The 15,072-nt window shown below is 32.7% G+C and overlaps 1 protein-coding gene across 1 annotated transcript in view; it reads right to left on the bottom strand.

The window, feature by feature from the left end:
* LOC140436704 (UDP-glycosyltransferase UGT5-like) overlaps positions 1-687 on the bottom strand; it is a 47,074-nt gene extending 46,387 nt beyond the window's left edge. The window contains exon 1 of the mRNA XM_072525745.1: positions 243-687. Coding sequence (XP_072381846.1) covers positions 243-486 — 244 coding nt within the window. The 5' untranslated portion in view covers positions 487-687. The remainder of the gene's footprint in view (positions 1-242) is intronic.
* Between the last annotated feature and the right edge of the window lie 14,385 nt (positions 688-15,072).

The following is a 15,072-nucleotide window of genomic DNA, read 5'->3' as shown; positions in this document are numbered from 1 at the left end:
GTTTCAAAAACGAATAATTGAGTATAAAAATAATTTTAGACAAATCATGAATTCTTCTATTCAAATGTAATGTTTAACGAACAAATATATATTAGTATGGCTCCGTTATTGTTTATAGGTATTTAGTTGGATATGGTAATAAATGAGTTAGTTAGTTATATGTATACATATTTATTAAACACAAGAATATTATAATGTAAATCTATAGGTAATAATTATTACAAAATATATATTCTACGTACCATCTCTTTTTTCAAGAAATCCAGTTAGCATTACTTCACTATAACCACTAGGAGGATTTTTATCCTCGAAAGGGCTTACCACTGTCACTTCATGACCGCTTTTGGCCAACGCTCTTCCTAGAGAATTTCCTAGTTTGAAGTGGCTATGTGAGAGTCCTGGAAAAACTAATAAAACGTTGTAGCACCGAACTACAACCACCATGAAAACTAAACATAATAAAATCTTTCCCAATATTTGCGACATTATTTTACCAGTCCACTAAAAGGTAATTCTAATTATCATCAACTAAAACCATTTAAACTAAATAAAACCAGATCTGATGTTTTGACTTGTTAAATATTACTTGTTTAATTTTTGGAAGGAGAATCAAGTTGCAGGTATATAATACACTGACTTCCCGGAGTCACTGAACACTAAAGAATGGTAATACATTCGCTGTAAATATAATTTTCGGTTTATAGCAAATTATCAGCGTTAAGATCATATCAGTGGTCGTCTTATGACGCAACATGTAAATTATCAGTGGCGGGATCTACAATGTTTGATAACGGGTATTTGTTAGCAAATTCTTTTATTTATTTTAACAAAAATAAAGTTAATTTCTTTTAAATTATCAATTATCACATTAACTGCGAAGGTTAGTAGCGGTGGAATATTATATTGCTTTATAATTAAAGACCATATTATAATTATGACAGGAAAACAAGCCCAAACTTTTGTAAAAATAAGCACAATACGTCTGAAATAAACAAGATTTAAAAATAAAATTGCTATAAATAAACAAAAAAAGTTTTCCAGTGATTGGAAAAAATATACAAAACATTGCCCAAATTTAAGGAATACTTGTAAGACTACCAAAGAAGAACATTAACACCATACTACAGCAGGACAACACACTTATGTCGAGTTTAAAAAAATCATAAAGATAATGTGCCCCTCAGACCGATTTGTAGCATCATGGGTTCCCCTTGTAGCAGACTGTCAAAGTTCCTCCTATACATAATACAACCTCTGGCACATAACACAACATTTTATGCAAAAACTAGAAGAAATAAATTACAATTCTAACAACATGCTGGTCAGTTTAAATATCACCAGTCTTTTCATCAATGTACCATTGGAAAAAACTTTAAAAATAATAAGAAGCAAACTAGAAAGGGGTGATACACTGACTACAAAAACCAAACTGATTATATCAGATATTATGGAGCTACTAACACACTGCACATATAACATTTATTTTTAACTTGATAATGATTTCTGGACATAGGTCTCCCTTAAACTTCTTAATTCTTTACGATTTTGTGTTCTTTGTTGCCAATTTTTGGTGATACGCCCGATGTCGTCAGCCCAACGTGTAGGTCGTCTTCCTCTACTACGAGTTTCGAGTTACAGTACAATGACCGCTACCATCCAGTGAATTCTACCACGTGGATTCAACACGGGGCTCTTGAACATTCTGGACTGAATTGCAAAATCAGCAATTATAAAATTATAAAAACACCATGTTAAAATCAATATTTTCAGTCTGATTTAATTTATTGTTGTTGTTACTAAAATCTTTGTAAGTCGAAAATAAAAGTTTTAATTGTGAGTTCAGTTTTAAAAAAAGTGTTTTTCCCAAGAACATTCATAATTTACGTTTATCTGTTCTTGGCTCCCAATTTGTAATTTTGCTCCTCCATCGTGAGTCGTGCATTCTTGCTACATGGCCTGCCCAGTTCAATTTCAGTTCTGCTATACGTTCTACAAAATTAACAATACTCTTCGCAGATATACTCTTCACTTCTCAATACCTTCTTCGCAGATATTCGTTTCTTATTCAGCCATGCAACGTCACTCCCAGCATATACCGTTCCATTCGTCTATGTGCCACTCTCAATTTCGAAGCCGTAGTATTGGTTAGAGTCATAGTTTCCGCCCCATAGGTCATGCTCGGTAGTTTTCCAAAGGCTGCCTACGCTAAAGTAATTCATCTTTGGATTTCGCATGTTTGGTTATACCTGCTGATTCTTATTTCATAACCCAAATACTTATATTTCTCCACCAGTTCTACCACTTTGTCTTAAATAGTTAAATGGTTATTGGGGACCATATTTGTCACAAACTTAGTTTTGGTCAAGTTCATTCTGAGGCCCATCTTCGAACACACACACATATATATATATATATATATATATATATATATATATATATATATATATATATATATATATATATATATATATATATATATATAGGTTTTATAAATCTGCGTTTTTGTCTTCATATTTAGGTGTCTATCCCACCATACTGAGTTAAGTTGTCGGATTGCTGTTCTTGTTTGTCCTAATCTTTGTGTAATTTCTTCCTCTGTTGTTGCCTTTTTCGTGATTATAAACCCCAGGAATTTGAATTTATCCTTTCCTTTGATTGTTACGTTGTCATCAATCTGTAGATCTTCTATGTCTTCTTCACTTGTAGATAGGTACTCTGTTTTCGCGAGGTTAATATCTAGGCCAGAATTGGTATATTCTTCTTGTAGTTTCTTCATCATGTGAATCTTCATCATTCCTTCGCATTTTCTTTTTCATGTAGTCAAGGCTTTTTCTAAGTATATTTTGAATAGGGTTGGAGATGCGGAACAACCCTGCAGGAGCCCTTTTGTTGTCGAACATACAAAGTCCAATTTATTTAACATATCTGTGGCTTCTAAATTATCTGTGATAAGGACAATAACATCTGAGAAACGGAGATGGTGAAGCTTTTCGCCGTCTATTGTTACTCCTCTGTGGTCCCAACTGACCATCTTAAAGGCACACTCTAATGCCGTTATGAATAATTTCGTTGACAATGTATCTCCTTGCCTTATCCCACATTTTATTTTTATTGGTCGGGTTTTATCGTGTATCTTAACAGTCACAGTGGCATTTTTGTACATATTGTAAATAATGAATAAGTTTAATAAGCCTGTATAAGTTTATTTCAAATAGGTAAAAGAAATAAAAATAAGACTTACTCACAATCTATTTACTAACGACCGGTTTCGCATACTATAATTTACTATGCATCTTCAGGTCTTAGGTACAATGGTAAACTAAATGCTGAAATTAGAAAAACCCGTTTTAGGGTGCTGTCTGGTAAAGAAATTATAGCAATAATGCCAATATTACATGTCTATGATTATTAAATATCACTTGAAATGAAATGGATTTCAACGAGAACTTCAGCAATTTTCACATTTCGCATCCGATGTAAAATCTTTTAAAAAAGGAACCTCATGGTTCCTTGTGGTCAATGGTCATAGCTCCCTTATATTTCCAACCTTCCTTTTAATCAGATTTATATAAAAAATTTGACTTTTCAATTCTGTCCTGCTTAAACGAGTATTTTTGTTATCTAGTTGATTTTTCGTACAAAGTCTGATTTCCATAGATAGAAAGCCATATTATTTTTGTTTTTCTCTTCGTAATAGTTGAGCCCTTTCTGTCAAAAATAGTTGCTTTTTTTAATTGCTTTGGTGTCTACAACAATAAAGTTAACTTTCTATGCTTTTCTTTATAAAATTTTTAAAATTTTTTTAAATTGTTTACTAAGCTCTAATTAAAACAAGTTACTTTTTCTCCTGGCTTCATGTTTAGATATATTGTACATCAGCGATAGAATAGAAGTATTGTATTATATTATATTGTTTTCTTGTTAACATATTGTGACATTTTTGTGACTTTTTAAAGTTTGTATAAATTTAAGATAACTCTGAATGTGTTTTTTACTGTAATTTTATTGTAGTTACTAAATGTATTTTCTAACACCTAAACGTATGCATTTGATATTGTTTGACATCTTTATATGACTTTACAATCATTAGAACTGAAGAAGAACAGAAATACTGCACGAAATGTTTTCTATTAAAAGATTGAAATAGTTTTTTCATTTTTTTTTCTCCTTGACCGTTATCCTCATTTACAGTGAGATTTTAATCTCACTCACATTGTGTATTTAAATTTAGACGGTCGTATTCCTTTCAATATGTATACATATTGCAACGAATATATTTTGCCTACCATAGGGTAAGATTATAAGGGGTAGAAGATTGGGGATAGAAATTACTGGGGGCGAAGATAGGGCAAGCAAAACAAATCGAAACTTATGCGGTCGGCACTCAGGGTTTGTTAGGAGAGCTGGGTGGATAAGCAAATGGCAAGGGGTCGGATTGAAGCAACTACAAAAATATGAAACAAAGGGTTATAAATCTCTTGGGACAAATAAAACAAAACACACAAAGGAAACTGGAAACACCTCTAGTAATTTAAAAAGGACGCTACTTCGAGGTGCCTAATTATAAATATCACAACACCTAGTTGTAACTATCGAAATAATTATTAAAAATGAAAAACATATCTTTTTCAAATGAAACTCAAAAAAAGGTTAGTTAAAAAAAAATAACCAAAATGTTAAAATTTAATGTTAAAAAAATTAAAATTTATTGTGTCTTACACATAGTAATATTAATATGTAGTTTCAAAGGTTTATACCAAAACAATAAAGAAGAAAAACTTAGATATGTCCTATTCGTTTTACAAACTTACAAATGGGAGTTGCTACAAAAATTACACAAATTGTTACTGGACTATAAACATGTGGCAGAAATAAATCATTACAATTAAAGAATTCTTTTTAGATAAACTATTCATAAAGGTTAACCTTTTTTTATAAAAACAAAGCAAATTAACTTCACCAAAATAATAAAGCTAGCTGCTATCTGTCAACATAAAATCTTACAACTGAACAAATAAAATGACAGCTAATACCACGCCCTAAGATTTACAATATTAAATATCAAAATTTTAAATTGTATGAGAACAATTATTATTTTAATGTTTATTTTCCTTCAAAAGTTTAAAACAAAAAAAAAGAGTTACCTTGGTTTCACTAAAAACACTAAGATTTCTGGGGTTACCTTATCTGCCACACGATCACATCCATTTTCATACTGAGGATACCATTTCCATGCAAGAGATACTCTGAGACGGCTTCTTAGGACAAAGAACACAGATTTGAGATTGAAAGTCTGGAACACAAACTCTGGATTGGGCTTCTTAAAAAACAGGAATATATAAAACTGGACACAACGGCAACATGTGGGTATCTTTCGGAAATTATTGCAGATAACACAAATCCCGTATCTACTTAGAAAAATGGAAATAGTGATTACTCTTTTTTCTACACTATTTTCAACAATTTTTTTGCCGGTCTCTTTACTGACTAACTAAAGCGTCTTCATTCTTTGGTTACTTCTTTCAACCTGACCTCAATTCCCATCGGCCGATCTTTCTGTATCTCGGCCGGCTACCTAGGCCACCCTTTTCAAATCTAACCTGTTCTCGTAACAAAATTTCTTGACAAACAGGGGATTTAACCTTGAATCAAAACAACTCTTTTAAATTCGTAGAAATAACACGTATTATATTGATTATTTTAACTTCGTAACTCGATTTTTTCTTTGGGGGATTTAAATGTAAATAAAGACAAACAGATTTATGTATATAGTCCAGGAGTTATTTGAAAATTTTTATATGCATTTTAAAGGAAATTATTATTGCTACAATATATACATAAGGAGCAACGACTCTCAAACTCAGTAAGCAGTTATAAAGCAATAGAAAGGGTTGAAATCTCTTTCACAATGTAACTCTTGAAGATCTCAGTCAGATAAGAGGAGAAAAGAAACAAGCTAGATCTTCTTCTTCTTCTAGTTCCATAACCGTTATCGATCGTTGGATATCATGTTGGCTACCATATTCGCTATCGTGACTTTATTGATAGCAGCTCTAAATAACGATATAGTTGATTTTCCATACCATTGCCTTAGATTTTTCATCCATGATGTTCTTCTTCTACCAGGACCACGATTACCTTGGATCTTTCCCTGAATGATCATATTTTTCAGGGTGTCTCATAATGTAACCGAAGTATTCCAGCTTGCGTTTCTTTATTATATTGACCAGTTGTGTTGTTTGGTTCAGCCGTCTAAGGACCTCCTCATTTCTCTGTCGACCCAGCTTATTTTCAGTAGTCGTCTGTATACCCACATCTCAAAGGCTGTCAAGCGTCTAAGGATAGCCTCAGTTAAAGTCCACGCTTCCACTCCATACAGCAGGACAGGAAAGATGTAGCAAGATGTCATTCGAACTCTAAGGTCAATGCTAAGATCGTGATTGCAAAGTACGTTTCTCATTTTTACAAAGGCACCTCGGGCTTGTTCTATTCGGCTTTTAATATGTGCGGTTGGATCCCAGCTCTCATTGATATTACTACCGAGATACACGAGTTTCTCTTCTCTGTCGAGTGTGGCATCTCCGCCTTTTATACTGTCATCCTGTATATAATTTTGTTTGCTAACTATCATATATTTAGTTTTCTTAATGTTGAGTTTTAATCCATACTGATCACAAGTCTGTTTTATTTTATTCATTAGATTTGAAGGTGTTCTCCGCAATTAGCAAGCACTAAGGTATCGTCGGCATATCTCATATTGTTGACGGTTACTCCATTCACATTAAGGCTTACTTAAATATTTCCTCCGAATATAAGTTAAAAAGTAAAGGCGACAATATACAGCCTTGTCTCACTCCTTTTTTTATTTCATCCGACAGTTCTTATTCAACCTTTATTCTTGCCACTTGATGCCAGTATAGATTTGTAATTATTCGTAGATCTTTATCGTCCAATCCAGCTGTTTCCAATATTTCTAGCATTTCGTTATGTCAGACCTCAAAAGCCTTTTCAAAATCGATTGCACAAATGTAATTTATATCTCTGCATCTCTGTACTAACACCTGTATACTAAACAAGACTTCTCTTGTACCCAAGCCACCCCTAAACCCAAATTGAGTATTGCTAATTCTGTCCTCTAACAGCTTGTTAATTCTGCTGTGTATTACTCGCAGGAAGATCTTCAAAACGTGACTCATCAGACTTATTGTCCGATAATCACCGCATGTCTTTGGACGATGTTTCTTAGGTATTGTGACAAATGTCGACTTTAACCAATCAGTTGGTGATATCCCAGTGTCATAAATTCTGTAAAATATATTACACAGAGCTTTAATTCCATTTTCTCCCAAAAACTTTAGTATTTCAGCACTTAATTCATCGGGGCCAAGTGCTTTTCCATTTTTTGCCGTTTGTATTGAACGTGTAACCTCACTTTCTATTATAGATGGACCTGATATAGTAATCGGTGTATAGTGTTCTACTCTCTCATCTTCAAATAATTCAGGAATGTAGGTTTCCCATTCTTTTAGCTGTTCATTGATATCTAATATTCTGTGTTCGTTTCTGTCTTCTAAACTTTGGGATACTTGTTTCCGTTTGTTTCCAGGGACCTCTTTTAATTTCTTGTGCAAATGAAATGTATCGTGTTTCTTTTCATATTGTTCAATTTCATTACATTCTTTACTATGAAATTGTGTTTTCGCGTGTCTTATCTTCTGCCTGATTATTGCCTGGATCCTCTTGTATTCGTTTTTATCTTAAGCTAGATGTTAACTATTCCATATATTAGCAGAAACGTTTTGTTTTGTACTTACAAAACAGCATCAGTCAGTAACAGATTTAAACAAGTATAGTTGAAATATGAAAATAGCCTTAAATACGCAGAAAACTAGAAGCATTTAAGATGTGGCTATATCGGAGAATGCTTAAGATCCCGTGGACTGACCGAGTCACAAATGAGGAGGTCCTCAGAAGAATGAATAAGAACCGAGAGGTACTGACCACCATCAAATCTCGAAAGTTACAGTACTTTGGAAACATTATGCGAAATGAATCCAGATATGCCCTTCTACAAGCCATCCTGCTAGGAATATTTGGAAAACGGGGTCCAGGAAGAAGAAGATGATCTTGGTTAAAGAACCTCAGAATCTGGTTCAATACAACATCTGTGCAGCTTTTTCGCGCTGCTCAAGAAGAAGAAGAAGCCCTTAATGCTAAATAAAACTTGGAAATAAGCCGCCTGGCAATTATTTGAAGATTTAAAAACAAGTAGTGACACCGACATACGAAGCACGGTCTGTTTTAAAGTTAAATTGAAAACCAATGTAGTTAAAAAACATTTTACAGTAAAATTATCAAATAATTATTAAAAAAACAATTAATAATTACTTGTTAGAAAGCACTTAAAAGTGCATACCGGCAAAATTGATGACAGATGCCGCAAACATTTAAAAATGGCAGTGGATTAGATACATTGGATGTATACGATTGTAATATTTTAATAACATGAGTGATTATGAATTAACAAATTAATAACATTTGAAAGGCGGAAAAAGGGAAAAATTATACTATTAGAATAAAAATAATATAGTAATATGACTTCAAACAAAATGCTAGGTAATAAAAGGTGACTATGTGACTATCACAAAACAATTGACAGTTGGGATACAGAAAACCAACCTGGCCGCTAAAGAGAGGATGATCTCAAGTATTATTTACCTTAACAATAGGGATGTTCACTAATTTTTAAATATTGTTAAATTCAATAGGTTATAACATATATAAAAGCATAGCAAACATAAAATTGTTTAAAAATATATATTTCTTAAGATAAATCAATTCTTAATTTCAATTCTGATGGAGGCTAGAAAAACGGCTCCTCGCAGCGAGGCTACGGTGTGTGACGTCAGCAGTCGTATCGACAACTTGTTTTGTATACGTATTTACGAAGTGTGACCAGTTCTTTAAGTATTTAATCACTGATAATAAAGCCAAATAAGTGGTGTTTTGTTCCTGGGTGTCTAAATACATCTAAAAACAATTCTGAGAAAATTTTTATTACAGTTCCAAACAATTTAACACCATATTCACTTAAAATTGTCAAACCACAGGTTTTTATATCTGTACCTCGGAGGGATACAACACTATGTCCATTTTTTCAATTTTGACCCTTTTATAGACTAATAATTAACTTTTATAACTTTATTTAAAGAAATAGAGCACTAGATCCTAAACCATTTGCTAATAAAGAAAGTGGCCTTTAAAAGAACATCAAGGCCATTTTTACTTAGAGGGATAAAACACCATGTGGAGTTAATGTTTTGTCCCTCTACGCATGTGAATTACCGCCGCGCATATCTCTATGATGAGAGGTAGACTGTTAGTGATCTAATAATAATACTTTTGCCATTTATGGTGTGTTTACAGTGGTTTGTTACTAATAATAAGTACAATGAACCATAATTCTCGTAGGAGAAAGATTCTTGAAGTACCTACTAAAAAGTTCTGCGAATTCTTCTACTGCATTTACAGGTAAGCTACCTTTTTGCTCATTATTTTTAAATTATTAAAAAACAACCTCAAAAGGGTAATGTAGTGATTTGATACCAACCTTAGACTAGCAATATTATTAAATCTTTTGCAACCAATATTATACGCCTTGTTTAATTTCAGAATCAAATAATACACCAAGCAATGATGTTTTAAATGAAGAGCATATTATTAGAGATGCCTTGAGTTTTGATAACGAAGATTAGTCTGATATAGACAAAAGTTCTAATAAACTATTCGTAGTGGAAATGAAATAAGATCTGCATTACTAAAATGGGCAGATACCGTCATTCCTGACAGTAACATAGAAGAAATCATACTATGGTCTTACAAATGTTATAGCCAGAATAAAAATGTTAGCATTAATACTTGTTTGAAAAAGTAAAAATTATCATCCGGAAGTTTCTACTAAAGAGTAATACCCACAGGGAGGCGGACACTGTCCATGCGCTGATAGAGCGAAAGAGAAAAAACTTAACATTTCTATTTACACGCCCTGGGACTGGCAGCACTTAGATAAACCTCAATGAAATATACCGTACATAATATGGAACTAGAAGATTTTAAAAATTTAAGGTCTTTGTATGATGTCAAAACATCTTAAAATCTGCCTTTGATTAATAGAAAAGAGACGTTAACAAACAACAAGTTCTTCTGTCAAACTGTGTTTAACTGCAAGTTAAACAAAATAGCATTGGAACTCTGTTTTTAATGTAATAATGTTTAAAGTAATTTTCATGACGAAAACCAGGAGATTGACCTTGTTAGGTTTCGAAGCGACACCTTACATTGCCAAAAGATTTGCAACTGGTATCACAAAGTCCAATACTTATATCACAACAAAAGTATAACGATCTACTGGCATTACTGTCATATGTTTCTACATTTTGCCATGATTTTTATCAAAACTTAAAGCATACCTACTAGTAATACTAATAGTGACTATCCAGAAGGAGACTTACTTGGGGATGACTAAGTGATTTGTACCTAAAATGCCATTTTGGTTAAATACATAGATGTATTATTTGTATTTGTAAAGGTAAATTGTATGGTTAAATAAATTTTGTCAGTAAAAGTCAAATAGGATTGTAGTTGTTATTGAATACCCCATACTAACTCTTACAGTACAATAACTTTATTAGATGGATACAACACCATGTCCGTTAAAAGGATTAAAAAACACAGGAACAAATTTGTTTTTAATTATAACAAAATGTATTATGTAAATAACAATAAACAGAATGTTCTATTAAAATATTGTTTCGATATCTCAATAAATAGCTGCAGCAATAATACTTTTTGGTGAAAAAAAGTTTAAAACTGCTCTCCTGTAAAGTTTTAAAAATGAACATAGTGTTGATTCCTTCCGAGGTACATATATTTGCATTTATTTTTTTTCTAACTTGCATAATAACTGCCTTTTCTAGTTTTTCCCTCTTTTTGTAGCAAACACTACTTATTTGGCTTCATTATCACTGTATAAATACTTAAAGAACTGGTTACACTTCGTAAATACGTATACACAACAAGTTGTTGATACGACTGCTGACGTCACACACCGTAGCCTCACTGCGAGGAGCCGTTTTTCTAGCCTCCATCAAAATTTAAATTAAGAATTGATTTATCTAAAAAAATAAGAATTTTTAAACAATTTCATGTTTACTATATTTTTATATATTTTATAATCTATTGAATTTAATTAAATTTAACTATATTTAAAAATTAGTGAACATCCCTATTATGAAACAAAGGAAAGTGGAGCAAAAAAAGGGGGCAATCTACGAAGCACATTCCTGCAAATATATTCTGCTTAAGTTTAAATTAAGTTAAATTGAATTGAATTAAATTTAATTGAATTATATTGAATTTCTCAGAGTTCTCTTACTACAAACAAAAATAATTTTTTCTTCAATTCGTGGCTAATGTATTTTCTAGTGGCTTTCTTTAGGATAGATAAGGAGAATAAATATGATGTACACAATTTATGACCTTTTAAAAAAACACCATTTATTTTAATACCATATAGAAATATACAAATAAAGATCGTGTTCAATTTATTATTTATTTCTCAGAACAAAAGAAAACTTAATTTTGTTATCTCACTTTTAAACCAAGTTATTTAATTTACCGTAAAAACTGTTCTAATTAACTTTCTTAAAAAAACAAACAAAATTTGTTTACACAATTCACAATTCACAATTATATGATTTGTGAATTCGAATGCTTTTAATCAATAACTTTATGGGTTTAAAAAAACATTGGTAAAAATACAACGCTTATTTCACAAATAATTTGACTGACTTTTTTTATTTACTCTCTGCGATGTTTCCAACTGACACTGATTTAGCCTCCGGATTGTGTTTCCGCAAAACAATACAATTCTACAAACACGTGTGGCTCTGCTTCCTCCTTCCAAAACTGTTACACAAAACAGCACTCGTTCAGATTTTCTCCAAAATTAAACCTTCGACTTGTTTCAAAATAATAATAATGGCACTCTTTCAGCCAAATGGTTTTCCCGCCTCGACTGGTTATCTCGTACAAACTCTATATAAATTTTCTTTTCATTACTTACAGAGTTAGGAGTCTCTTCGGACACAAGGAGTTTGGGATTCTCGACCTGGTCTCGATTCGCCTTCAACTATTCTGCTATGGCCAACTTAACCCAGAAACAACAAATTATACTTATTTTTCACACACTGTTCTCAAACTGGACTTCTCGTTCTGCATGGTACAAACACAATGATTGAAATCTCCTGGTTCACTTTTCAAATCGTCTGTCCTATTTTTTTATCCTCGTTCTTCCTAGCCAATCACACACATTCATTCTTCTTAACTATCTTCAAAATTTCCTATTTTTAAATTTTAAGAAATTAAGCGTGTTTTACCCACTTAGGCTTTTTCCTAAATTAACAGAAGATAATACCGACTAACCTTTCTTTTGTGTCTACAGGCAAATCCATATTTGCAAAATATCACGTCTAATTCATAGTATTAAATTCGAAGAAAAATAATATACAAATCAATGCCTATCAAACATTAATTTGAAATTCTTATCTGATACAAAACCATGTATAATTAGTTGTAACATTTTAAACAATATTTAACACTTTTTAAATAACCCCGAAATGTTTTTCCTATACAAATTGTTCTTAGAAACTATCTACTATCGAAGTCCACTGTTCTGCGACAACACTTCTTAATTATAAATTATTATATTTACAAATTTTTAACCTATACAGGGTCTTGAATATTTATTATCCCATGGTATTTGGCATACAAAAATTTATTTCATTCTTAATCTATTTTAGAATCATAATAACATATACATCAGGTGTGTTTAAAAAACTTAAAAGTATTGATTTATAAAATTAATTTTAACATTTCTTTTAGTACTAGTACTAGTGCTAGGAAAAACATCTGGTAAAGGGCCCATAGTGAAAAAGAAACTAGTTGGTGGAACGATGAGGTGTAACAGCAGGAGAGAGAGGAAAGAGGTGTGACAGGTTTAAAAAAGAGGAAGATAAAGATATACATAAGGTGGCAAAAAGTGACAAAAAGCAAGCTGTAGCTACTGCTAAGGAAAAAATGTCTGCACAGTTGTATGAAGAGTTGCAAACACCCGAGGGGATGAAAAAGTTATACAAAATTGCTACAGTAAGAGATAAGTCATCAAACGACTTGACCTACGTGCAGCAGATTAAGAACCGATGTTAAATTAAACCAAAGATGATATAAGTACTTTAGTAAGTTGCTAAATAATGAAGCCAAGAGGACTAAACACCAGAGGAAAGGCAGAGGATGCGGGATCCCAAATGAGAATGTAATACCGGGATAGCGAGAGATAAAGTTGTCGAGGCGTTAAATAGAAGGAAAAAAGGTAAGGCAGTAAAACCTGATGGAATACCTGTGCAGGTTTGGAATTTGGAAGGCTCTAGCAGAAGAATGGGTATATATTTTGTCGCAAATTATGAGTAGGATATACAAGGTAGAAGGGATGCTTAATTTATGAAGAGGAAGAATGAGAGAGAGAGAGAGATAGAGATAGAGAGAGTCTGATGGTATCATTGTATAAAGGTAAAGGGGACATTCAGGACTAAAAACTATAGAGAGAGAAAGTTAATGTAGCACACAATGAAAATTTGGTAGATAACTGTAGAGCAAAGGTTAACCAGAGAGATATCGATAGGATAAGAACGGTTTGCGTTTATGCCTCGAAGGAGGACAACCTATGCCTTGTTTGCGTTATGACAGTTGATAAAGAAATACATCAAGACAAAAAGAGAGCTATATTTATTATTTATAGATCCTGAGAAGGCGTATGACACAGGTTCTAAACAAGAGCTGTGGAGATGTATGAGAGAAAAATGGGTTCTTGAGAAGTACGTAAGGCTCCTAAAGGATATGTATGAAGGAGCGTACACTAAAATAAGGACTGCTGTCGGATGGACCGAAAGTTTTCCAGTGACGGTTAGTGTGCATAAATGCTCTTCACTGAGTCTTTACCTGTTTAATCTTGCTATAGATGTACTGCCAGAGAAAGTAAGGGAGGAGGTCAATGCTCTTTGCTGATGATATCGTGTTAGTAGAGGAGAAAAAGAAAGAAATGTTGGAGTACACAGTGTATGTGCTTGGGAGGAAAAGGAGTGGTTGGGTTCGTAAAATTGCTTGGAGAAAAACTAGGACAAGTGAGAGAATTTAAATATCTTGGCCCCTACATAATGAAAAATGGGACACTATTAGATCGAGAAATTGCTTACAGGATATAGGCTGGTTTGTTTAAATTTAAGCGGGTAAGCGGGATACTTTGTGATAGAAAGATTAAGGGAAAGGGGAAGGGCTTAAAAGAAAGATACACAAGATTATGGTGAGACCTGGATTGGCGAACAGCGGTGAATGGTAGCCTATAAAGAAAATACATAAAAAAGAAATGGAGGTAGCTGAAATAAACATGTTACGGTGGATGTTGGGTAAGATATTAGAGAAGACATTAGAGAGTAGAATACTATGTGGGATGAAGGATAGAGCTGTTAGGTTCTAAGTTAATGGAAGAAGAGGTATAGGAAAACCGAGAAGATGGAATGACTAAGTTGCAGATAACTTGAGAGAGAAAGGTTTAGTTGAAGAAGGCCCGATGGACAGAAATGAATGAGGACGAAGAATAAGGAACAGCGATCCCTGAAAAGGGAAAAGCTAAGGGAGAATATATATATATATATATATATATATATATATATATATATATATATATAAATATATATATAGCCCCAGGTAGCTGTAGCTTCCTCCGTGGTTGGCGTTAGTTGTTGCCCTGGAAACCATCAGGGTCTTCTAAGTCTAATGCCACATTGGTTGCATTGGTCCTGTAGTGATCCTTTCCCAAGTTAATATGCTCCTTTTCTAACTTGGATGCACCATACTGAACACGACCAATAGTCAGAAATACGTATATAGGGTTGCCTTTCATCGATATACCATTTTTGGTTTTCATATATATATATATATATATATATATATATATAT

This window comes from Diabrotica undecimpunctata, chromosome 3 (assembly GCF_040954645.1).
Source record: "Diabrotica undecimpunctata isolate CICGRU chromosome 3, icDiaUnde3, whole genome shotgun sequence".
NCBI classification, from domain to species: domain Eukaryota; kingdom Metazoa; phylum Arthropoda; class Insecta; order Coleoptera; family Chrysomelidae; genus Diabrotica; species Diabrotica undecimpunctata.
This window is presented reverse-complemented; position numbering and strand designations above follow the sequence as displayed.